The sequence below is a fragment of the Corapipo altera genome, unplaced genomic scaffold (assembly GCF_003945725.1).
Source record: "Corapipo altera isolate COAL_440 unplaced genomic scaffold, ASM394572v1 56, whole genome shotgun sequence".
In the NCBI taxonomy this organism is placed as follows: domain Eukaryota; kingdom Metazoa; phylum Chordata; class Aves; order Passeriformes; family Pipridae; genus Corapipo; species Corapipo altera.
The window spans coordinates 7,374,109-7,400,484 of record NW_020884896.1 but is presented as its reverse complement, the minus strand read 5'-3'; the positions used below and the strand labels follow the sequence as shown (position 1 = coordinate 7,400,484).

Genomic DNA, 26,376 nt, shown 5'->3' with positions numbered 1-26,376 from the left:
GTTCTGCGGCCTTCACTACAAGGACATTGAGGCACTAGAGTGAGTCCAGAGAAGGGCAACGGAGCTGGGGAAGGGCCTAGAGAGTAAATCATATGAGGAGTGCCTGAGGGAGTTGGGGGTGTTTATCCTGGGGAAAATGAGATGCAGGGGGCCTCATCACCCTCTACAACTACCTGAAAGGAGATTGTAGCAACATGGGGATGACCCTCCTCTCCCAGGCAATCAGTGACAGGACAAGAGGAAAGGGCCTCAAGCTGTGCTAGGGGAGGTTCAGGTTGGACATCAGAAAGAATTTCTTCACTGAAAGGGTTGTCAGCATTGGAATGGGCTGCCCAGGGAAGAGGTGGAGTCACCATCTCTGGAACTGTTCAAGAAATGACTGGACGTAGCACTACACAACTGCCTGGTCTAGTTGAAATGATGGTGTTTAGTTAAAGGTTGGACTCAATGATCTTGGAGGTCTTTTCCAACCTAAATTACCCTGTGATTCTGTGAAAGATGTACACAGACTTGGATTACCTCTGAATAAGTTAAGGGCTATGCTGTACAGTTTAAAGTGTATTACGTAAGTTGCCTTTCTACAGAGTGATGGTATTCTGGGAGTCTACCTGTACCTCTCATTCATGTGAATTAATAAATGTGGCTTTGATGACTGATTTCAATACAAATTACTTTCCAGTGTCAGCAAGCATAGCAGACTCCAACTCCAGGTTGGATACTTGGGACCTTAACAAATATCAGCTTCTAAAAGCTTCAAGTAAAACCTACTTGGGATTCCACCAAACTCAAGTACCCATGTCAGTTACTGTCAGCTATTCTAACTATAAGGACATGTCAGGTACACAGAAGAGGATTCAGACAGCATGACTGTCCTAAAATGATAACTTTAGCATAATGCACTTGACAGTGAAACAGCAATAATAGCTATTTTGGGAACAAAAGAAAAATACAATAGATCTGATGACTAAGTGTCCCAGTCCTCAATGTAAAAGCAAAGTAGATCCCTGTCATATTTAACTTGATTCCTTTGAATTAAACACTTCCATTAAAGTTTCCCACAGTAGCTTTAATATTTAATTATGTATTCCACCAAAGGAAAGAACAAAATCTTTGCAAAAGGGTTTTTTGGTTTGGTTTTGTTTTGATTTTTTTGGTTTTGGTTTGAGTTTTTTTTGTGCATGTGAAATATTTATCAGCATATCTCTTTGGACAAGTATTTTTATCCCCCAGGCAGGGGAAAAAACTTTCTCAGACAAATCAGTTTCAAAACATTTTATTTTACAGCTTGCAAGTTTTCTATACTTCAGCACCTCACGCCGTGACTTTGTTATTTCACTTGTTAATGAATGGTAATTAAATCTCTTTTGGCTGAAAAGGTTGGAGGGCTCCTGCTGTATTACAAAAACAATTTCTGAAAGTTACAAAAATGCCCAAGTGTCTAGAAATTAAAGCATAAAGTTTGCCATGTTTTGAGTCCAAGTTTGAATCGCTTGGAAGGATTTAAGTGGAGAACAGCATGTCCCACTCAGTGTGCACAGTCTCCCCAGTTGAAGAGACATAATTATGTCACTTTGTATCTACCAGAGTAAACACACTTGTGCTCTTAATAATGTACATTGTGGCCACAAACTTCCTTGATCTTACTAACAACTGCAGCAAACATTACCTAAACCCTATTATATACTACCTACACAAAGAACTGCTACATGTGTACATCTAAGTAAAGACTTGTTAATTTTGCATTTGCTCAGCAGGGCTTGAAACAGCAGCCTATTAATTTTTCTTCTTTTCTGTTTTCTCTTTTTTTTCAGATGCTTTGAGTCAGAAGATAAATGGAGTGAGTGCTTACAACAGAGGTAGATAAAAGAGAAATAACTACATATTAAGGCATTTGGTAGTGTTACAGTGCTAAATAGAAGCATAATATTGAAAAAGAAATATCTCCACTATTCACTTACACCACTGTAGGCTTCTGCTGGCATCAAATGGGCAGCTTTGGTCCATGTTTTGTAAAGAAAACTATGTTAATTGCAATATAATATGCAGTACAAAATATAAATGCAATATAAAATATAATTCAAATGTACAAATGCATTTTATTATATACAACATATAAAATTTTCCTGAAGGTGATACAATGATTTCAGTAGATTCTGAATCTCTTCTAAAATTACAGTTTCTCGAATAACCCACAAATAAGGTTTAGCAAGAAACTGGGAATGGGAATGTGACTAGATGAGTAGATTCTTAGGCTGCAATTTTGGGAAGGGGCCTGGTTAAAGGAAAGCCCCCTATGTTGAAGTGAGGTTCATCATCAGGCCTGAGGGGGGGTAATTTCCTCTTCATATCTGGGCAAGATCTCTCCTTCTCCCTTTAAATAGAAACAAAGAAACAGAAAATACATATTTCATTCTGCAGCCCATAGATGTTTACAAACTAAGGAAATCCGTGTCCTCCGGAGTTTCTTTGACGCAACCACGTCTCAAGAGATCATTAAAAAAAATGTTGATTAAAGCCTTTTAGGCTAAACCACCAAGACTAGGTGTCTGTGTGGATCTAATTACAAGCCTACTGATGGGTTTTGGAATTATTAAACATTAGAAATAAATGAGATTTCTTTGTGCTACTCCCCAAAATGGTCAGAACACCTCATTAGAGCAAGCTTGTACATGAGCTCCATGACTTCAGATTTCTAATCACCATCCCATCCTAGCAAGAATACACCTGTTTTCAAACAAATAGCAACTTTCATAAAAGATGCAATAGAGAGGTATTTTTTCTTTGTTGAATTTTAATGACTATATAGTGTTATCTGTCTTCACATTTTAACAAAGTTCCAGTGATAATTACCCTGTCTGTGACATTTGCAGAAAACTAACAGTATGCTCTAGGTGCACTGATAGCCCCAGGAAGTTGCTCCGTCCGGGAGGATCCAGGAGGTCCTGAATTTGATGGCCTTAAGAGGAGGGAACAGGAGTTAGCTAGTTCCACTCATGTGCTTGGGGAGGTAACCACAGCACTAAAAATATCACTCTCTGTGATATACCTGGATGCTTCAGAGAGAGGTCTCGAGATATTTAAGATTAATCAAGTGGAGCTTTATGAAGTACTAGTTTATCATAACAGCAGAGATATCAAAGCTTTACAAAGAAGGTCAGTGCCATTACTTTTATTTCACAGTCACTGAGATTGAGACACAAATGTGAGTGCAGCCACACTGTTAGTACCTTTTTTCAGTCCTCAGTAAGGGAAAAGAAAACACTTTCTGGAATTAATACTTTTGTCTTTGTCCCTAAATAACTGTCAGGAGAGGAGAAAGTTCAGAGAAACTGTAGGATTAGTTATGCATCCTTTTCCAAATTCAACCCATACAGAGGTGGGAGAATAGCCAAAAGATGGCACAGAAGAATGTAACCATGAAAACCATTTATAATTGGTTTTAATTGTATAGATGTATCAATGGATATGCCAGCTGACAGCACTAAAAACTAACGTGCTGTATTTAGATGGCTCATCCTATCTCACTATTGGGCTTCCAAGTTTGGGGAGAGAAAATGATCCAGAATCCATGCTCATTCTTTCTTCATGCTCCCATGGAGACAACCAACAGACATGCTCATCAGTATGGAAAATTCTATGCAACTGAATACTATAATATATTTTGCAGAATTAATGCGCAAGCAGTCACGTGCAAAAGCTCCCAGTTACTACTGACATCCCTCAGTGCAGTTATATACACATACAGGACTGCTGGATCACGTCTCTGTGTGGATTTAAGCTTCATATTTTCTCATCGATCCTTATCAAGATCAAAATGGAATCCTGGTACTTGAAGCAATTAGAAAAGTAGTGATGCTGAAGGGGTGCAAGAAGCAGAAGGAAAGAATAGGAGGAGATAGCAGAAGGAAGGCTAAGACAACTGGGTAAGACAACATTCAGAATCAGAGAGCAGAAAAAGAGGATTTCAAATTCACGACTAAAATCCTAAATATTGAATTTTCATTTTGAACACCAAACTACATTCCTGCTGTCACTCATATTCCTTCAGCATCACACAGAAAGCTGCATTTGTTCAGTACCAAGACTTTAAATCACAAATCAAAGCTACCTTGTGCAAATCAATAAAAGCTTTAGATGATAACTTTGTGTGAGGTTATCTGAGAGTATTAATTCTCTTTCATAGCAGGGTAGTCAATAATGCTGTTAATGCTATTGTCCTGACAGGATCCTCTTTCTATTAGCAAAACCAGCTACATTTATTTCAGACATGATGTTAACATTAGCCAACAAGATAGATTTCAAGTCAGTGGTTTTGTGTCAGCTGGGATTTAGAGCAACCCGAGACTGTACAAATCCAATGGCTCTGGCTCTTTGGCATCCACACACCAGGCACTGCCTGTCGAGCCCTGACTGAGCTGTGGGATGGCTGTGTGTCAGGGAGAAGGACTCCTTGGGGAAGGACCTAACTGCACAACAGGCTCTCTCTCAGAAAGCAAATGATGTGTCTTGCACAACTGGCAAGGTTGGAGAAGAAAGGCTGTATAGGGTTTGTTTTCTCTGCACTGCTGGTGGCCAACACAAAGCACAGCCTAAAGATTGCAGAAGTTGCAATTATCCAGGACTGATACACCCAGTTATGCCTTTGTGTCCTTCAAAGCAGGATGTAGTCCAACAGGCTTAACTAGGGAACAAAACAATGAGGGACAGAGGAGAGCAAAGTCCAGAATCTGGACACTTCTCAGCAGCCACAAGACAAGAGAAGTGCAAAGCAGGGCTGGCAGGCCAGTGCTGGTGCCTTCTAAGCTGTGGTGGGGGCAATAAGATGATACCATCCTCCAGAAGCACCACCAACAGCATCTGAATGTACTTCCAAAACACAGATGTCACAAAGACACCACACTCATGGGACTACAGACACATTTGGCCCACAAGAACAACTTGACAAGCTGTGCTAATGGCAGATATCTACCCTGAACCTATCCAGCACTAACTGACCTGCAACATGAAATTCCATCCACTGTATATGATTAACATGCCCCTGTTGAGTCATCATCAGCTCACATAATATGTTTGTTTTTTTATTTAAAGCAGTTGTGTCCCTAACAAGTGGAGTTTTTATGGCAGGAGTTAGTTCTAGATGAAATATAACAACAAAACATGGGTGAATTTCTCCTCATCTGATGAACATAAAGAGATGTGATGCCAGGGTCCAAAATGGAAACATCAAAACTACTGTGAAGAGGACACTTAGCTGCTGGAAATGGATTATCAGGCACTATGGTAGCCTCGCATATTGATCCTAAAGCTCCAGGAAGGCCATTAGCACGGCACAACTGTTGCTAAATCCAAACATTAAGGTAACATTATGCAATTTGCAGATGGACAAAAGTCACTGTTTATCACTGATTATTTTGCTAATTTAGTCATCAAATTCATTTGCTGGCTGAAATAGGATTAAGGAAAAAAAAGATACTGGCAACTTTGAATTATATTCAGACACATAGAGAACTGTTGGCTTTACTGTGTGAGGAAGGCACAGGTTGAGGTTGGAAATGGGTGGAAAGACAAAAGCCTTTCTGTGTATACGGAAAAACTTGGTAACAGATCACATCATCTGACTGCAGAAATCTATGAAATTTTTCTTTAAAAGTAAAGTCCACCCTCAGCACCCTCCTCAAGTTTTTAGGTGACATAAAGCTGAGTGATGCAGTTGAATCACCTGAGGGATGGAATGCTATCCAGAGGGACCTGAACAAGCTCAAGAAGTGGGCCCATGGGAATCTCATATCAAGGCCAAGTGTAAGATGCTGTATCTGAGTCAGGGCAAACCTTCATATCAACCCAGGCTGTGGGATGAACAAGTTGAGAGCAGCCCTGCCAAGAAGGACTTGGGGATGCTGGTGGATGAAAAGCTGGACTTGAGTGGGTAACGTGTGCCTGCAGCCCAGAAAGCCCATTGCAGGAGGAAAAGGGGTAATGCTTTAACCTAAAGGAGGGTAGATTTAGACTAGCTGTAAGGAGAAAATTTTCCTTTGTGAGGGTAGTGCAATGTTGGAACATGTTGCCCAGAGATGTGGTGGATGCCCCATGCCTGGAAACATTCAAGGTCAGGTTGGATGGGACTCTAAGCAACCTCATCTGGTTGAAGATGTCCCTGCTAATTGCAGGGGGCTTGGACCACATGGCCTTTAAATGTTTCTTCCAACCCAAACTATTCTATAATTCTATGCTTCGATGTGAGAGACCAGACACTAATTTGTGTCCTCTGGGTATCATCTCATCAGTATGAATAATTTAACTGGACTGCAGAACATGTTCAGCAACATCTCTGCTGGATGTTCTTGTCCTGGCCATAGATCATGGTAAATGTACACCAGACTGAAGTAACATGAAGGATAGCATTCAGGAAAGTTAGGCAACAATACTATATCACCTCAGTCAAATTTGACCACATTCTGATCAAAAGGGTAAAGTACAGTCTAAAAACAAAAATCTAGCTTATGCAGAAAGTTGTGTAGACAAAATTATTTTCCCATACTTATTCTGTTGCTCCTTGCGTTTCTTAGCCAGATATTTCTTTTTCACGTTGTTAAGCTCACTGTTAAGTCTTTCGATTTCATGTTTGTATTCTTTGCTCTGAGCTTCATACATATTCAGTTCTGAGGACAAAACCTAACAAACAAAAGACAAACAGCAGAAACAGGAGATGTTAGTTTCACTTACACATAAGTGAATATTTTTACAAGCACTTGCTCCTTTCATATATGATGAAGTAACATATCACCATTTTCTACCACAATTCTTTTTCCATTATTACGTTTCATTTCTGTTGTCCTCTGTTCACTTAAAGACAGCTTACAAAACTGAGGTTATGCCATTTAGCCATGATACAACATGTAAAATATGCTTCAGGTTTGGGAATGGTAATAATATATACACTAGCCCTTAATTTCTGAGACATAAATCTGGGTGAAAACACAAAATGAAGGTCTTAAAAAACAATAAATCAGGGAATTATTTGACAATAATGGGGTTTATTCACAGGGACCCACTGTTAAGTGGAGTAATTCATTCCACACAGGCAAGGTAGTGCCAGGCAGTGTAAATATTAATACAATCCCACTTTCACGCAAATCAGTTAAATTTTTGAAAAGAGGGACATGTATAGTGTGTTTTCTTTCTTTCAAAAGGAGAATAGCTTGACCTGGCACCCCAAAATGTCATGCACACCAGCACATTACAGCATACTGTGCCTGAAATACACGGTAGCAGTTGACTGCATTAAGGACAAATAAGGCCCATATAGAAAACTTCAAATCACATTCAGTTCAGCTAAACTTTGGCTTCTATTTTACATTTTCTACATTGTTTTTCTTCTCCATGGAAAGCTAAGATTTGCATAACAGCCTCTTTTGTTTCCTAAGGGCCCATCTGCTCCTGCATTTTTTCCCTCATAGTTAGTATAGACGTGATTATGATGCAGTGAACAGGAGATGATGACTTCAACAGAGAGAGGAGCCATGTAAGTAGATGAACTCCTGGGGAGACTGATCTCTCATGCAGGCAAGAACAAGGGAAGATCAGCTTATTCATAGAATATCACAGAATTCTGTGAAAGAATCACTTTTTAAGATCATGCTTTTTAAATTTCCTACAAAATTCTTTCGGAACCAGGAAATCCTCCCTTCTACTGACAAGGGGTTAGAACAGGTTCCTCCTGTCATCCCCATAAAATCTGCACATCTAATATATGTGTATGTGTTGCAAGACAAATAACAATAATTTAAGACTAGATTATATATTCCCACTACTTTGTTAAAAAGAAAACTAAATGGGCTTTGATTTGCTTCTTACAGATTTTAACAGTTTAAGAAAAGTGAAGGAGAATAAGCTTAATGAAAAGCTGGCAGTGTCCCAGAATGCCCATGCACAAAACTAATTTACAGCATTGTGCGGCACACTCATATCCTAATAAGACTTTTCCAGTATTTTAATGAATCAAGCTAGCATAATGTGTAAAAAAGTTCTCTTGCTGATAGTGGTTCTCCCTTGAGGAGTTGCAGTATTAACCTTATTTTTCCTGATCTAATCTACCAGGGCAGGCACGCTGTTCATTGAAAATCTTCCTGAAGCCTCATTCCCCTGGTGCAGTCACCCTGCAGTGCTGGCAGCCCCTCAGCCAGAGGCAGAGGGCATCTCTTACTTTGAGCTGTTTAGTTTTCTCCCGGAGACTGTGCCGGTAGTGCTGCAACTGTTCCGTGGCTTCAGGCCCAGGCTGCCGGGCCAAGACTTGCCTCAGCTCCACATACAGTTTCTCCTTTTCCTAAGAAAAAGACAAGAGGAAGAGCTCTTTTAAAACTACTAAGGCAGCAGCACAGCCTGTGATGAAATCAATCTCACTGGAAATTGGAATGCAAACAGGAAGATACGTGGAGAAACAAATCTGCCTGTGTGTCATCCTTTCCTCACTAGCCATAAGGTATTTAAAGTTGTTGTGATAGCAATGGGAGAGCTCATTAAGAGAAACATCCAGCTATTTTGAACCACGAATGAAATACTCTTAAACGCCGTCATCAGTGAGCACATTCCACCACAGAGAACCTACAACAGTCACCGGAAGAGTATCCAGGGCTGGGAAATTAATTACTAGCAACTGTGCTTATTGCAATCTTTCTTCTTATGAGGCACACTGCCTTACATTAAGCATCATAGCTTCACCCAACAGGATGTGAGCAGACTATAGAAATGTCACAGAAGGACTGTACAAAAGAATAACTTCTTCCAAAGAAAATCCTGCAAGGCACATGTACACACACACACGCAAACACACATACACACACACACACACACATATATATTTAGATAACCTTTCAGTTTAACTGCAGGGGCTCTGGGAAAGGGAAAGAAAGTATAAACAGCAACAACAATGACTAGCACAAATACACCATGTAATTTTATTTTGTCATGTGTCTCCTCTTCCTTTATGTTGGAACAGTAATACTTGTGGGAATTGTATTTAGTCATGCCTGAACAGAAACCACGCCATGGACCCACTTACAGCTCTCTGTACTGAAATGTGGCTTTCAGTTGTGTTTTGAGGATGTACTTATTTCCACTCTGAGGAATAAAGCTGTGAACAAAGCCACCTTCATAGATTTGCACATTGCAATAGTTTTAGTATCTACCCTGTCAAACTAAGATCACTATTATTTAACATTATTTAGTAAGATCACACCCTCTTCTGGTACCTGGAGAGCTAAAATTAAAAAGGAGACTAGCAGACAAAAGATTTAACTGAGGAAGACAAAAATGCCAAGAAGGAAGTAGGATAGGCAATTATTTACACTGGATTTGACAAAAACTCTTTTAGCTGCCTTTTTTTAAGCTCCATCTACAACTCTTACTGCAGAATTCTTCCGTTGACGTGGGAAATGGTACCTCCATGTCATCTAGAACTGCAACATTTGCTCCTGCTCAATAGTTGAGCCAGGATTTTCAGAAGTGGCTTGCAATTTTGAAGATGTAAAATTTTAGGTGCCCAGTCTTCAAGAGCATAAGGAGTCTGGAGTTTTTAAACCTCATCATTTTCTGACAACCATGCACTACAATGGCCACAAGCTGGGACCCAAAAACAGAATCACTTGAAATCATACATTACTTTCACAAGCATTGTCCTTAAACTCTGAGGATTACTGAGGAAGAGTTTCTTATAAATGAAGCTATACATAGTTTATCTCTGGAAAAATCAAAGCCCCCGAGACTCAGACTGAAATTTGCATAGTGGCAAAAATTAAATTCATGATTCATTCTGAGTAGACAGTTGTTATGCCACAACAAGTGGTTTCCACTACCAGCTTTTCTTTCTGAGGAAGTAAGATTTTACTGCAAGGTAAAAACAACAGCAAAAGAAAAATACATCTTGTCAAAATCTGACTGGTCAGTATTAACATTTCACCCCTGAATGTATCATAGATTTGTATTTTGGAAGAGTGTAATGGTAATTTGGATAAATATGGAGCAGTAGATGGACTGAAGGTCTTACGTACAATTGTTTTCCAATTTTTTTCTCTCCTAACCCTCTACAATGGCCAAGTAAGCTCTTCAAACATTGTGCAATGATGTGTATAATAATCTCATTTAGAGACAAAGTGTGCAATTCTATTATAAGGAGAATCTATCTTATGCAACAGAGACTCGTTAGCTGTCCAATGCATATTGTCTCCCTAATCCAACCAGATGTCTTATAATGCATATCCTTCCTTGCTAAGCACTGTCCATCTCTTTTACATTTAGTCAATTAATTTTTCACTGGGTTAGAAGCACCATATGTCAGCAAAACATTAAAAGAAAATCCTGGATACTTCTTTCCTCATCAGTAGAAGTTTGTATTCACAGGTTGGCATTTCTAGAATTTCTGACGTTTAACCTTAGCATGGAAAAAAAAAAAATCAATTAATTTCCATTAATTTTAGAACAGCAACCACCAGAGTAAATCTAAGTGAGTCACATGGTACATGTGGTTCTACCACCAAAAATACATTGCTCACAGCAGTTACTTTTATCTCTACACATAAGAAATCAGGAATGCCCCCCCAAAAAATCAGCACAAGTTAATAAAGAAAAATTTTGTTTTCTATAATGGAATCAATTCACTATGATTGGCTTTCTTTGGCTTGTCCCAGACTGCCTCCCCTCGCACTTCCCTCTGTCCTCACACCAGGCTGCAATCACAACATACATCTTGTCAGAGTTATGCAGTTTTGAGATTAAAGGAACTTGGAGTCACAAACACACTGCAAGACACAACACTTCTCCTTGGGGAGGGGAAGGAAGATCCATCACATCTCTCTGTAACTCCATGGTGTTAAGCCTTCACTGGTAAGAGTAATGTACATGAGTTCAGATCAGGTCTAGGCCAGTAACAAAGCTTTTTTACATGATCCTTCCACAGTGAAATTCCCATGGAATTCAGAAGGTGTTTGACTGTAGGATTGAGCGCATAATAATTGAGTCAATAAGATTCACTGGTTTATGACATAAAATAAGACAAGGTGATGGTGCAGAGATGTTGGCACATGCATTTTGTGTATGTAGGGCAGGTAGGGACACTCAGATTGAGGGTTGCAGTCAAATTTCAGTAATTCTAAAGAGAATTTCAGTACCTCAGTGAATACCTGCTGTAAAAATTGTGTAAATAAAACTACAAATTATTTTTAGAATAGCCCTTCCTGTCTTAGATTTGTTTTCAGGGGATTTCTGAGGAGCTCACAGATCCGCCGTAGGCTCGGCCATGACAAAAAGTTTCTTCATCTCTAAGTCTCTCACCCACTAATTTGGAGGGGGAAGGTGTTGAAGTGAGTGGTGCTTTCCCCTAAATTTAACTAGGTGTTGTTTCAGCCATATTCAGTATTTCTTCTGGCCTGTTTTCTCTACAGCAAATTGAGAAAAATTAATTTTCTTCTGCAGAAGACTGGCTCATGCTTGGCAAATTTCAGTTGATTCTCCAGGATCAAGTGGTCACAAGTTTGCTCAGTCTACAGCAGAAGAATCACTTTTGCCAGCAAAATCCTACTTCAGAAGAAGCTACTGCTGCTGACCAGAACAGCCCAACTTGTTTTTCCCTGTGAGAAGAACCATCAGCACCATCAGACACATTTCCCAAAGTGACAGCAAGGCATTCACTGCTTAGACAGGGAGTGGGAGGCAGTCATCAGTTCCAGGCTGGAATAGACCATGGTACTTGGCATTAGCTCTAAAGATGTGACTCTATTTTATGTCATCCTGTCCCTCACCATGACACCAGGAAACTCCTGAAATGATTCATCTTGTTAATTAGACCAGGGTTTCATTCTGAGCCAGAGACAATGGACAACCATACATTTAATGAAGATGTATTCACAGCAGAAATAGTCCCTGAAGTCCCAACTTCCTCCTTTTTATCAGATTGTCTTTCCAAGTAGATAATTCAATAAATTTACCTGGCATAGCAGCACCTCAACAGCCTTTTCCACCAGATCCACAAAAATCCTATTTTGCATGAAAAACTTTCTATCACACAAATCATTCAAACAAACAAACATACACACAAAAATCCAAAAGCCTTTGACTCAGAGTAAATTTCATTTATGTCAGCTCCTGTCTCCAGCAACTGAGCGAAAGGAAAAAACCCAAGATAAAGATGTAGTGCAAAAGTGTGCAATGGAGTGTATGGCAGCAAACCCCGAAACACTCAGCCTAGCTAAAAATCCTTGTTTTAATTAGTGAGGTGGAGAAAGCAATGTAGTAACTGTGTAAGATCTTCACAGCTCCTCATGGTTTTAGTGAGGATAACAAGTCAGTCAGTGTGCCACAGGGGGCTTTCTTGCTTATTGGCACTATAACCAAAATGTCAGCACTGTGCTGAACCCCTGAGCCATTTTGTTCACGATGCCATGCAGCAGCAGAGTATCTTTAAGGGGTTGTGATTCCTTTTCATAAGTGTTAAACAGGACACTGAAATCTGGGTTAAATACATGGACATCCTCATGTAGTCATAGTTGTTTTACCTGTATAAGCTGCACATTTGTGTGTTTGTATATACCTAACAATAGCTGTTGGCTCAGGACACCTATCTTTAAAAGTTTTAAGAGGTGAAGATAAAAATTAGCATATGATGACCTTCACAAATTTTGTAATAACAGAAGCAAGTTGCCTCCAGCACAATGAGAAATGTGCAGTATAAACTTTCTGTATAAACACTTCTCAAAAGCTCCCCCCCTTCTTTCTTGTCTATTCCACATCCATCAGCAAACACCTTTACAGACATGCAGCTCCCTAGAACGGTTTCTATTTTCATCATCATCTAGACACTTTAAGTGTCCAGTGTGAGGTTTTTTATAGGGTAAACTTATTAGGTTTGAAACAGAACACCGAGACCCTTTCACAGAGTGCCAACACTAACACTGCATTAGATGCTTTGGGTTTTCTTGTCAAAATGTTGCCACCAATTTGAAGGAAAGGCTGGGATAATCCCATCCTAGGTGACTTCTGCACCACTCAAAATGTAGTTAAAATAAATCTGTCTTGTAACTTATACCTCTGATAATAATACTTCTCCAGAGCAAATCTGTCTCCTGTGACACAAACCAAACTGCACCAAATTGACTGGCATTTTCAAAACATGTTAATGAGACAGGAAAAAACACCTTGGAGCATCTTCTAAGTCTTCACCCTTGCCTCTTCTTTTGCAACAGCAAAAGCTAAATGCTGCTCTATTACCATCTTCCAGGAACAACAAAGTATGAACATTTCCAGCAGAAGTGCAACTCCAACTTCTTACTATTTTTATTATTATTGCTAGGTACTGTTACTATTGGATCCTTCTTAGGAAGGTTGTGGGAAAGCAGGGGTTTTACCCCAATGAACAAACAAATATGTTACATATACTCATCTCCTTTCAGCTTCTGAACTCTGCCAATCTATCAGAAGAAAATGGCATGGATGTGTCTTGCTGAAATAACAGCTGCATTTCTCTTTTTACTATGGACATTATACAAGAGTTTATAAAATTGTTCATCAGAGTAGCTCATTTAATCACAGTGATATACTCTACATTGCAGAATATGATCAATTAATTATCTCCTGCTCTATATGTGTGAGCAGAAACATACACACATATGCACACAAAAGAAAAGGGAGCTGTTCCTCCAAAGTGAGAATTACCCCTGACAATGACATGGATTGATGTAAATATTCCAACTATTTCCACAGTGCCTGCAGCTTGACAGCTTGGTTGAAGAGAGCTCTAAACAAACCTTTGTTTCACATTCTAGTAGTAGTTTGTCTTAAAGTGTCCTGGAGGAGATTCGGAAGTTGATACAAATCTTATCAGCAATTTAAATATTCTAAGTGCATAGTCTACAAAGCAAACAATGGGGAACCTTTTACTGTACAATAATGACTTTATACAGTGTTTCAAGCAAAAAAAAAATTAAGTCTCTTCTTCAAATCTAGACTATTTGACCTAAAACCTTTGTATTATAATGTCAGTGTAACAGCATGTAATTTAGCTATTCAATAGCCCTTTAGATTTTTAAAATATCAGATGAATCAAAGGAGAATTATCACAGCTCTACTGATAATAATGAGCTGTTCCTGCAGGTGGAGGCTTGGGATGGGGATTCCCAGCAGACTCAGCTTCTGCTCTCACTTCAGACTGATCTGACAGATGACCTCGAAGGGTCAGAGAAATTGCAGAGCTCCTTCTAGAAATACCTATTTGTAAGTTAGGCACCTACATCTCTTTAATCACCTGCATGACTTAAACCCGTAGATTTCACTGAAAGATGAGAGCACTTTGCTTCAAGTCCTTTGGTGTTCTGCAATTGCTACTTCTGAACAGCTGTCTCAAAGTTAAGTTACCACTTAAATCTACAAATACCTGTCTAACAAGGCAGTAAAGCCTACATACATCTTTTTGACAGGGTGGCAGAGTTTCCCTGCATATGCCAAGTACCTCAGGGAAGAAAGACCGGTCTTCTGTTACACTTTGGAACCTATTAAGAAATAACAGTACATCTAAGAAACACACACAGCAATTCTGAAATCATGAATGTTTTAATGCATGGCTTCCTTCAGACTCACTGTAATTAGAGCTGAGCCTCTGCTATCCTTTGAGGAGTTCTGTTTCAGCCCCCTTTGCCTGCTCCTTAAAATTCAAAGAAACAGAAAGAGGAATAAAGGAAGGGGAAAGACAGTGAATCCTAATGTCCATGTAAAGACAACCGCAGTGCCCAAGTGTGCCATCCCCTATTTAAGATTACTGGTATATCTACTAAGATAGGCATGAGAAGACCAGCTCTGAGCCTAGAAGATGTGGAGCAACTGGCTGACTGATGCACCCTACTTGGCAGAGAGTCTCCCTACGTGAGGTTCATGACTGCCGTGCGCTCGGCAGCACATTTCTGGATGTCTCAAGAGAAGAATGGAGAAATGGGGTTCTTTCTACACCTATTTGTGTCCTCATGTGTCCAATTTTAAGCTCCCTTTCTAAAAAACCCAACCAAACACTGTTGACTCTGCCTGCCTCTAAACTGCTGCAAAACAGCCTTAGCCTGCAGCATCTTTCTGCATGTGTTCTCTCAACAAGAGCACCATTCACACTCCTGTAAGTATGAAAATAAGTGAACTGGAATAGACAAAATCTAGTCTTTCCCTGTGGAATCACCCTTTTTTGTGGGGTTTTGTTGTTGTTATTGCAGCTGTCATACAAAATAATAATCCATCACTGAATGGGATGCTGTAGATTGTCCATATTTTGCTGCGGAGGGAAGAGCAGAACACCCTTGCCTTAAAGGAAGAACACCTGCCAAAGGGTACACCTGAACAAAAAGATGTACACCTGGCTCTGGGCCACACTACATAACATGGGCTTGTGAACGTATTGCTACACTGCTGTCACACTCCTTCAGTATTTTAACTTCTCCAGCAGCTTCTGGATGGCTGACAGTCAGTATCGGATTGCTGAGAGCACTGCAAAGTTTGTGCACTGCAATGTATTCAGTCAGCACAGAGACTCATTTATTTTCCCTTAATGAGATAACTGGTTGATTAATATACTTTACCCTGGGGTGCACAGCAGATTTATTTCCTTCCCAGCTACATGCTGAACACAGGAATGAGGAGTAAACAAGTTTGTTTTCAGTTATTTGTTATTTACTGGAACAATTCCTGATCTTTTTACCCAAGCTTTATTCTAGCAAACTAATGTTGAAGCTAAGGGCAATTCTGACTATATGAACTCCTCATTTCAGTATCTGAATGCTATTATTTTTTTAATGTACACAGGCTGAAGTGTTGTTACCAGCAAGGGCAGTGATCCCCTTCTCATTCTACAAGAGTTCTGGACACAAAGAGTTGCTACACAAATTGCCAAAGTTCACTAAAACTCCTTGAAGACACTCAGAAATGACACTCAGTTCTCCAGGACCATCTCACTGAGTAAGACAATACACCTGCTCCTTGCTTTGCAGAAATACCAGGGCTAGACTCCAGCAGCAGGTTAGAAGTGTGGGAGAAAACTCACAACCATAAACCACAATGTACTTGAAGCCAACAATTTCTTCACACATACTTAACTTCATGGACTGGGAGCACATACATTAAAATGCAGCAAACAAATCTATACTTGACATTCATCTGTCAAGGAGAGTATTTGTGTAATTAAATCAATCTTGCATGACATGGAGGGATGGCATCTGATGACCCACCAGAGTTCTCTTTCAAGCTCAAAGTCAAGTATATAGATCAATTCTCCTAAAAAACTTTTAAAACAGATTAAGCATTCATGTACATTTGCCACCTATAAACCCTAAGGGATTTTTACTCCCCCTGTGAGTTCCTCATCTTTTTAAATGACATCTGAATATTTCTGACTAAGATTGTCATTAGAGGAGCTAAAATTGGTGCAGACCCCCAGAAGTTATTTTGATCTGTTTTCTTCCAGTTTCTGAAATAAATTTGCACCTTGCTTCTGTCCAAAACCATTTATCATGGGAAATCTGTTTTGTTTATGAGGGCAGCACAGTTCAGTGTAGTTCCACAAAGACTCAATAAAAATTAAACTCTTCCACTAAGAAAATTATTCACCAAAAATGTTTTGTTTGATCACTAAGTAATATGATCGCTTCCCAATTCTCAGTGTCAGTAATATTTGCACTAATTTTATTGAAAAATTATTTTCTCACTCTAAAGTGTGGCCAATTATCTTCACCTGGTGACATTGATGCAACCAGCATCTTTCCTACCTGTTTTTGAAAAACCGTGTTGAAACAAACATACTCAAAAAAAGAAAAAAAGTCTGTTTTCCTGGGAAGACTTTATTCTATTCCCTTTGAATTGCGACATATGTGGGAGGAGGGAAAGAATCTAAATGTCAGCATGTTTTTAAGAGTAGTTTATCATGCTGTAAATTTCTATAGCATAGAACATCTTCTAATTCTAGATGGACTGAGATTAGAAGGGCTAAAATAAACTAATGCACCAAGAAGTGTATTCAAAATATGCAGAAATAGAAATTAAATTCTTTCTGAGGAGAGCCTGGGCAAGAACAGAATATCCCTTAAATACCTTATGAACTGTTAAGGCATTCACAAAACTTTCAGGTAGATATGTAGGCCCTCAATAGACCTTCACACAGGTGACTCATATCTTTCCTGTTTTTGAGATATGATAATATTTATTACATCATCACAGGATTGTATATGAGTCGTGGTAAATTGCACTAAGAATTAACACAATGATCCCACAATTGGCTCAGTGGGAGTGGTTCTACCCTAGTCACAGGACCCTACTGGCTACACAATCTGTTTTTAAAAAAATTAATAATTAAGTTAATTGAAAAAAAATTATCAGTGTCAGAAAAAAAGACACTAGAGAAATTCTAATTGTATGGAAAAATCATCATGCCAGGCATAGAATCACTAAAAGACATTAATCCTTCAACTTAAAACCAATACTAAAATAGAAAACATTTTCACTTACAGTCAAAGCTAAAATCCCCAGTCAAAATCCTACTTCAGCAGAGAACCTTTCAAACACAACAAAAGGAAAATAAAACAATGGCACAAGAAGGAAAGAATCTGAAAAGTAGTCCTGAAGGATGACTTGATGCATTAGATATCTCCATATGTCACTTTACACTGCATTGAAGACTGTTCAAAGAAGTTCAAATAAGTTTCAAGATATCAGACTGAAATCAATTTGATGGCACAAACTCAGCAGACTGCTGTGCATCACAGTATTGAGCTGATAGTAAGATATTTTTCATTAATCACTAATTAGAACTGGGTTACAGCCAGAGTTCATGGGCACGCATTATATTTTCATTTGAAAAAAAACCCAGAAATTCTCTTTAGAGTCTTAACTCTAAATCCAGGCAACTCTTACAGTGTGCCTTTGACACAGCAGTGCCTAGTTCTTCATGACACTGGGGAAGTAAACTTTTTCTTTATGATTCATAGCCTGCTGAAAGCCAAAAAGTAAATGTTAGGGCTTACTGTATTTCTTATTTCTATATTTCAATACAAATCTCTTGAAATTCTTATTTTGAATTTCTTGAAATCCAGCTTAGAACTAGAGCCATAAACTCAAAATCCACACTCCACCAGGTACTGCTTGCTCTCTCTCTCGCTTCCTTAAGGTACATGACAATACTTAGGTTTTTACAAGGATAGAAAAGCATTTTTCTGCTTTTTTTTCATGTCAGGAACCATTTTATCAACAGAAGTTTTGGCAGTTTGGAAGTGAACCTCAAAGATCATATGGTTCAACCTTCCTTTCACTCTCATTTGCTTATACTGATGCCAGTATACATATACGAGTACAAACAGTAAATCTGTTGTCCCTTTAATGGGACCTCTCATGCAAGGGCTTTGGGATTAGATCTTCAGTTGGCACCTTTTAAGCCTCTGAATCATTGAACACCAGGTTGCAAGGGGACCTCAAGGATCACCTGGTCCAGTCTTTCTTGGCAAAAGCACCATCTAGACAGGACGGTCTTTTCCATGTGGTTCCTTGTAAAAGGAGAGTCTTCATCTTTTTTTTAGCCACCCTTTAAATACTGGAACACACTTATAAGGTTTCCTCTAAGACATTTTCTTTCAAGGCCAAACAAATCCAGTTCTCTCAGTCTTTCCTCCCATATCAAGCTTCCCAGTCCTTTGATCATCTTTGTGGACCTTCTCTGGAACCCCTCCAGCCTGTTCACATCTTTTTTACATAAGAGGGACTAAAACTGAACACAACATTCCATGTGTGGCCTGAAATGTGCTGAGTAGAGTGGGATAAACTCTGCTAGTGATGCCTTTCTTTGCTGCAGCAGCAAACTGTTCACTCGTATTGAGCTTGTTGGCTACCAGGTCCCTTTCCACAGAGCTGCTCCCCCCATCCAGGTAGATCCCAGCCTGTGCTGCACTCCTGGATTACATTTCCCAGCTGTAGGACCTTACACTTGCCTTTGTTGAACTTCACGCATTTTCAGGGTTGTTGTTGACTATTTCACTTCTCCTGTCTAACAGTGGGGCAACATTTTCCTTCTGTTTCTGCTTGTTGTTTACACACCTGAAGAACTCTTTCTTGTGGTTTTTGACATCTCTGGCCAATTTCCATTCAGCTAGTGGTGCAATTTCTTTGTGCTGACATGGCTATGCCAGCTACTGGCTATGCAATTAGATGCAATTTTACTGGCAAGAAAGTCTTCTCCCATTCAGGAGGTGGTATAGGCTAAATCAGAAAAGTGACTTTTTTGCTAGTAGGAATGGTGCTTTTTAAGCACAGAAAAGGCCTAAAGCTCAATATACTCACCCCTTTAATTGAGGGCTGAGAGAACCACTAGCTTGAGCTGCAAGATAGGGCATTAATCCAGTGCTTCCAGAGGAAGTCAAATCCTCTAGGAAATAGAGATAGAAAAAAGCCAAGTCCTAGTACAGTACAAAAAGCTAAAAAGAAAATTTCCCTTTTCATTTTTGGATGGAAAAATCCCTTCAAAAAGCTGACTTCATATATAAATGATAAAGGAGCAGTAAAGAAAGGATTGTATTTTGCAGTGGATTTTGCAGTTCACCTGTAAGTTTCAGTGCATACAAAGCACTCTCCCAAACTACCTCTGCTGAAATTTCTCTAAAAGCAAGATGAGAGAGAAACAATAATGGGCAGGTCAAAAGAGACTTTCAGGGATTCTACAGTCATTAGTTTCCTGAAGTGAATTGCAGTTATTTTTACGAAAATAGACAAAACTAACTTCTGAGAAAAAACTCTCCAACTCAGACTATCTACCTACATGCAACATGCACGTAGGTTATACTCTCAAATCCAAGCAGAATCTACACTGGCCACCAAAAATTTGTAAATTTGAGAATTTGAGAGGGTAAAGTAAATCTCAGTCATGTTGAAGATGTAAAGATAAAATCCAAGATAAAACTGATCTGGGCCTTAAGAGTACCAAAATAAGGGTAGGTGATAGGAGAGTATTCTCTTCTTTTTCCTAGCAGGCTGGCAGATGAGAAACTCTCTTACTCAGCATTTGAGCACACATTTCTGTATTATGTGCTGTATAATGGAAGTTACCTGAGCACTATGAGAGCAGTGAAGAACCTAGCAGAAGAATGCCTCATGAAACTCTCAAGGTAGGGAATTTCAGAAGGACTAGGCTCTCATAAATTGGGCTGAAAAAAAATTGTACAAGATTGAAAAAAATTGTATTTTACATAATAAATGGGGGGGAAAACTGTATAACAAATACAGGTAAGCAAATCCCAAAGTTCCTTCATTTCTTGGGAGAAAACTTTGATTTCAGTAGCTGCCAGCCTGCATAAACCCACATGGTAACACACTGTTCTAAAAGCAGATTTCTTTATGAAACTATAGTACCAGATCTGAGAAATAAAGATGGTTGTGTATATGTTCAGACACTATAGCAACAAGCACCTCAAATTGGACAAAATAGCTGTTTTACCAAGTTAGCACAAATTAAATAAAACATCTGCCTATTTTGAGTGTTTAGCTACTGAATTGAGTCATGTATCTAATATATTCATTCACGCACCACTATAAGAATGGAAATTATTTTATTCCCTTTTTACTTGATATGAGGCATGCAAAAGCTAAGTAACCTGCCCAAGGTCACAGATAATCTCTTGCTCTCCCCTCCCTGTATATCACAATACCTGAAATGGACCTCTGCTGCAGATAGCAGCATACCTTCTACTCCTCCTACTCTCTGACAGTGGGACAGTCAGTTCTCCGAGGGATTGAAACTGAGCTCAAAACTTGGCTCAATACAAGGACATGTGGGTGCTATCTGGCTGTAATCTCTGAGTCACATACATGAGCTAATCATGCCTTTTGCCCTGGCACTTTTTGAAACTATGAGCTCAAGACACTAACAGTCTGGAAGCATCACATCTTGACTGCCCAGTCCTGGGCTTTGACTGCTGGCAATTAAACAACAGTGATTATAAATATATATATGTATATAGGGAAAAGCAATGCTTTCACTATCACATGCAAGCATTAAATAAGACACATTTGCCTCTGCCTCCCTGCACAAATAATCTAGGTTGCAATTCTTTTTTACATTTATGAACAATCTTCTGAGATGACTGACAAAAGAAGTAACTGACATATAATGTGAATCTTTACGGTTAGCCATTCCAAGACATGCAGCTGAATAAAATTCTGCTCAGTCAGACATAAAATCAAATTAGAAGAGCTCACTCTGAAGAGAAAGAACTACATTTGAAACAAATAAGGTAGTGCATAATTCACTTTTAATGAGATAAGTTCCTAAAACCACACTAATCACAATCCTAACAAGGTAATACATTCCACTGCGAGTTTACCACATCACTGCTCAGTACACAGCAGAGCAGCAGAGCTTCAATCATGTGAGGGATTTGCCCCACATGCAAAGTGAGCAACCGATTTTTTGCAGTCAGGATTTGTTCAGCAGAGCACTCCTGTTTATTAATAATTACACCTTATAGCCTTACAACACGTGTTGTTCATCCTACATGTGTTCACAAAGACCTTCACCCATCACTCAGACCCCTTGGTTAACACACAACATACTTCTCCACAATGCCCTGCAATATTCCTCAGCAGTTTAGAAAAAAACCAAAAAATGCTCCATCTCACCTGCACAAATTCAGAAGGAAGGTAATGACTCAAACATGAGAGCTGGCTAACGCTGAAGTAACATTTCCTATGTGTTGCAAAAATGCCACTGGATTTTTATAGACCGTAAGTATTCAAGACCTTGGGTTTGGATCTGATTTTTAGGACAGCCTTTTTCATCAGCACAGCAGCTCACAACTGTAAGAATGCCTGAGTTAAAGGAGAAAGTATGACCATCTGATTTGCAGCTACTCTTCAAAGTAGCATCTCGGGATGTCCACACTTATTTGGTGTACAAGAGCTGATAGCTTATAACACAAGATGCTGTACCTACAGGGCAACAATAAATCAAAGACAAATAAGAAGAGTTAATAATTCCTATGACACAGGATATCTTTTTACACCTTTATTAGAGTGTTCAACTCTGAAAGTTGTTCTAGCAAAACCCACCATTCACTATGTTGCATATCCACTACCTCTCAGCATGTCTGATCCAAAAAATGTGCTCTGATGACCAGCTAAGAGATATTTTAGTATGAGATTTAGAGTCAAGCTGGGTTTTTCCTTTACTGTCAGCAATCCAAATGTTCTGACTGAAACAAAGGGAATCATTCTTTTAATCAGAGAGCACAGACTGTAGCTTGCTTCTACAGCTTCCTAATTTTTAAACAACTAACAGGTGAGAAATAATGAAAAAGCTAATAAAAAGGATATGATTAAATACACGTCAAGAGCAGGAAAAGTAAGCAGATGCTTTTCTATCTGCATCTATATATTGTGATACTTACTTAGCAAAAATTTCCATTTATATATCCAGCTGAAATCTTGTTCCCTGCATAAACCAGCTTTTATTTAAAAGACCATTTACCAAAAAAAAAAAAGTAACAGTCAGAAGACAGAACTACAGTACATACAATACAAATGGAATTATTTTTCCCTTACACAAACGTTATAGCTCTGTATGAGTATGCAGCAAGATGAATACCCTACAAATCAAACTGCAGGTTGCTGACACTGGGCTCAACCATCTCCAGACATGGGTTATTGCTAACTCCAAAGATGTTTTTAATACACAATATTCAATCCACCAAGTTTTTTTGCACTCTATTTTATTGCTACACTTTGATGTGAGGGAGTTTGTCATATAATATGCATACACAGAAATCATGGACACAGACACTCACAAGCTTCCCCTTAAATAGATATCCTGTTTTCTAGCATGGCCACACACGTGAAAAAAAAGATTATGTATGGCAAGCAAGAGATTAAGACCATTTTAAAGCAGATACACACAATGGCTATGCCCTGGTCACAGGGCAAGATGTCGATGGAAATAACTGGGAGTGAAGAGGTGTGACTTAGGCAAGCAAACACAACATGGGGAAAGCAGTAGCTCTCTGAATTAAGTTTGTATCCCTCAGCTCCTGCAGTCTCTGATTGTGAATATGGGGGATCTTACACCAACCAGCTACTGGACAAGTCAATGGCAATTCCCCCATTCCTACAGATGAACAGCAACTGAACTGAACTGAGCTGACTTCCAGGAGAGACACATAAAAAGAAGATGTTGAATGCCTTTAAGCATGAGGAGACCTACCAGGATTTTTAAAAAGAGAGAAGAACTCACAAAGCAAAACAAACTATATTGAGGGGAAAAAATTAAAAATTCCAGAAACGAGAGCTAAATTGCTGCTGTTTCCCATAAATCTAAAGTTCAGTCAGCATCAAACCTTACACTATCTTTTGAATGGGACACACGGCTCAGAAGGGGGTCTGGTGGAGCAACTCTTCTGGTGCACGCAGCTCAACTCTCTCCAGAAAGTTGATGCTACTGCTCTGTTCATTTCCTTCTGCTGGAAGTGTTCCTCAGGCTCGCTCCTTCATCAGAGGAGTTTGGAACAAGATAGAATCAGTTTAATAAGTTATTAGCAAGAGTTTTGTTTTAGTGAGTAACAGGGTACCATTTCACAAAACAGGTATTATCCTCATACCAAGGAAAACCAGTTCAAAGAACAACAAATTACTTGTACAAGGTTATCCAGACACTTAGTAGAAACAGCTCAGCTGGTACACTTAACTGTTGAGCCCTACACCAGTGACCGATCCAGCAGGACATAGAGCCCTCCAAGGAAATGAGCTGGGGGTTTTGCTGCATCTCTGGTTACCTCTCATTACCCAAACACTGCTAGGAAAGAGCCCTACATCAGTCATTGTGGAGGACTCAAAACACTGTGGAAAAATAGAAAAGAGCTCGGAAATGTGCATGGTAAATCCCTGAACACAATTTGGAGCATGATATTTTTGGCCTTTACTGTTAGTCTCTCCAAAGGACAGCATTAATTTCAGCATTGTTGCACAGGAAATTGGTGCCTGAATTGAGGATGGAAAGGAACTCATTAACAATTCTAGCTATAATAATTCAATTTTATATAGCCAAACCCTGTCTCAAATCTAGAAAATAATAAAAAAACACAGAGTCACCAAAGAAGGACTGTGGTATAGACAGAAAGATTGTATCAAAGGCTAATACAGCAATGTGGGCTCAAAAACCTACTATTTCAAAGATTTTCGTGGGCAGGCAACTTAATACATGTATTTCTCAGTTCTTCAGCTGAAAATAAGGATAATAGCAAAATGGGAACATACTAAGGATAAGGCAAGATACTCAGTAGAGACTATGTAAAAATCTAACAGAATTGGGTTTGTCCTTAGGTAAAGCACAGTAAATTTGCAGCTATTTTTGCTACATTTTAAGATAACTATGTCACTGACAAGAGTTTCAGTGCTATGAAACAAAGATCACATTTTTCCAAGCAAAGGCACAATACACCATACATTACCTTCAAAGGAAATTGTAGATCTATTTTTTCCTATGAAACAAAAAATATAGACAAACCATGCCTTGATAACATCTGCTGAGCTTTTTCTCAAGACAGAGGGAGATTCAGGTCACATTCAACTCTACACTGAGTGATACCCAACACAGGCATCAAGACTATTAGTGTATTTAAGACCAAGATTTTAAAATCCTATCTAGAGCTGGTAAACCATAGTTATTCCCACAGTCACCAGAAAGAAGGAGACAGATTTCCCAGTTTTACACCTACAGTTAAAGCCAAAAGAATCCTTTTTTTTACATTTTATAGCAATGTTTGCAATACAGGAATACAGTCTCTCCATCCTACAACATAAATCTTACTGGTATCACTGGGGTTAAGGGACATCTGATACAGTTAAAAAAGATAAGCTATCACAAAAATTATTTCTTGGCAAAGTTCAGCACAAAAACCTTGAAATCAAACAGGCCCAGACAGCAGCATATCTAAATCACACAAACTCTGTAGGATTTCTTCTGCCAAAAGCCAAGGTAAGCACAAACTGTATCGAACAGGGACTTTCCTTCATGGTCTGGTCATAAGAGTCTTGTTTAAGAGGATATAAAAAAAGCCTTTCAAAAAGTCTAAGACTGACTTGAAGATGAATCTATGACATGAATAAACAAAAGCCAACCTTTAATTGTATTTTCCAGAGTTACCCAGGTATCAGTAATCAGAATATAAAACCCAATTAATCAGATGCTGCTTGTTCTCTTTCAGCAAGTCAGTGCTGCCATCTATAGCTGTCTAAAGGGCATGTAAAAGAAATTCAAAGTCATGCATCTAAATAACATTCAGGAAGCATGTCAGTAAACAGAGAATGCAGGGTGAGTCAAATACGTTAATAAGATGCAACAAAATAATGACGCTGCAGTACCTGAAGGAGAAATTCTTTCTCTATCACTTCACTTGTCTTGCTTATAAGCCTCTTCTGTAGTCTCTGTACTTTCTGAATCAGCTCATAGGTAGTGGGGTTGCTGGCCTAGAAAAGAGCAAAGAACTCTCAAAAATTATACATGATAACAAGTTAGGGTTTCTCATTTGCAAAGGAAAATCATAATATCTAAGTGTTCAAAAGTAATAAATATAAAAGGGGGGTGGTGGGAGTGTTTTGTTTTGTTTTTTTAAATTGCATGCATACAAGCAGTCCTGAAACTTAATGTATCAATTTTAGCAGCAAATGGAACTGCCCACTAAGAGCAGTGCAAGTACTTTCCACTGTTTAAGAACCTCAAGAGTTGCTTTGAACAAAAGAAAGAGTAACTGCAATACAGTCTCGAAACAGGTTGAGAAGTTAAGAGGAACAAATTTGTGGGGTACACTGATTAATTATGAGGCCCTAAAGTGTCCATACATGTGAAATCTCATTCTTCAATGGAATGAAGTGGAAAAAATGGTGACAGTGTATACACTTACTGCTGCCCTCTACCTACATAGCCCATAAAGACCAGGACCTAGTACATGTTTGTCTCTCTGTCCCTTCTCATTCTTTTGTCACAGATTGAATCTGGAGGACGCTCTAAGGAGCAAAGTAGTAATTCTGTGAGGAGCAGCCAGCAAAGCTGGCTACTACTTCATATCTTCTTGTTGGATCTTTTACTGAAGGGCAAACTCTGACTGAAGCTTTTCCCCGTTCAGGATTCATAACACCTCTCTCCCATCTGGTTTCTCTGCTCTCATGTGGTGTCTCATAAGGATTAAACTCATACTGCAGTAAAGGCTTCAATAAAGTCCTGCTCTCTATATATCTGCTTGAGCTTATAAGGAACTTGGTATCTCATTGCTCCTAATCTTTTGTCTGATTTTATCTAAATTGACTAATCAATTCAAGTGTAACTAGGACACTAAC

General features: G+C 39.0%; 1 protein-coding gene across 3 annotated transcripts in view; it reads right to left on the bottom strand.

Moving 5' to 3' along the window:
* Positions 1-2,090: 2,090 nt before the first annotated feature.
* Positions 2,091-26,376, bottom strand: part of CFAP58 (cilia and flagella associated protein 58) — a 56,053-nt gene continuing 31,767 nt past the window's right edge. For all 3 annotated transcript variants that reach the window (XM_027648265.1, XM_027648263.1, XM_027648262.1), the window contains 4 exons: positions 25,405-25,509; positions 8,204-8,323; positions 6,539-6,672; positions 2,091-2,371 (listed from right to left, as the gene is read on the bottom strand). In XM_027648265.1, the coding sequence (XP_027504066.1) occupies positions 2,248-2,371; positions 6,539-6,672; positions 8,204-8,323; positions 25,405-25,509 (483 nt within the window). In that variant the 3' untranslated portion in view covers positions 2,091-2,247. The remainder of the gene's footprint in view (positions 2,372-6,538; positions 6,673-8,203; positions 8,324-25,404; positions 25,510-26,376) is intronic.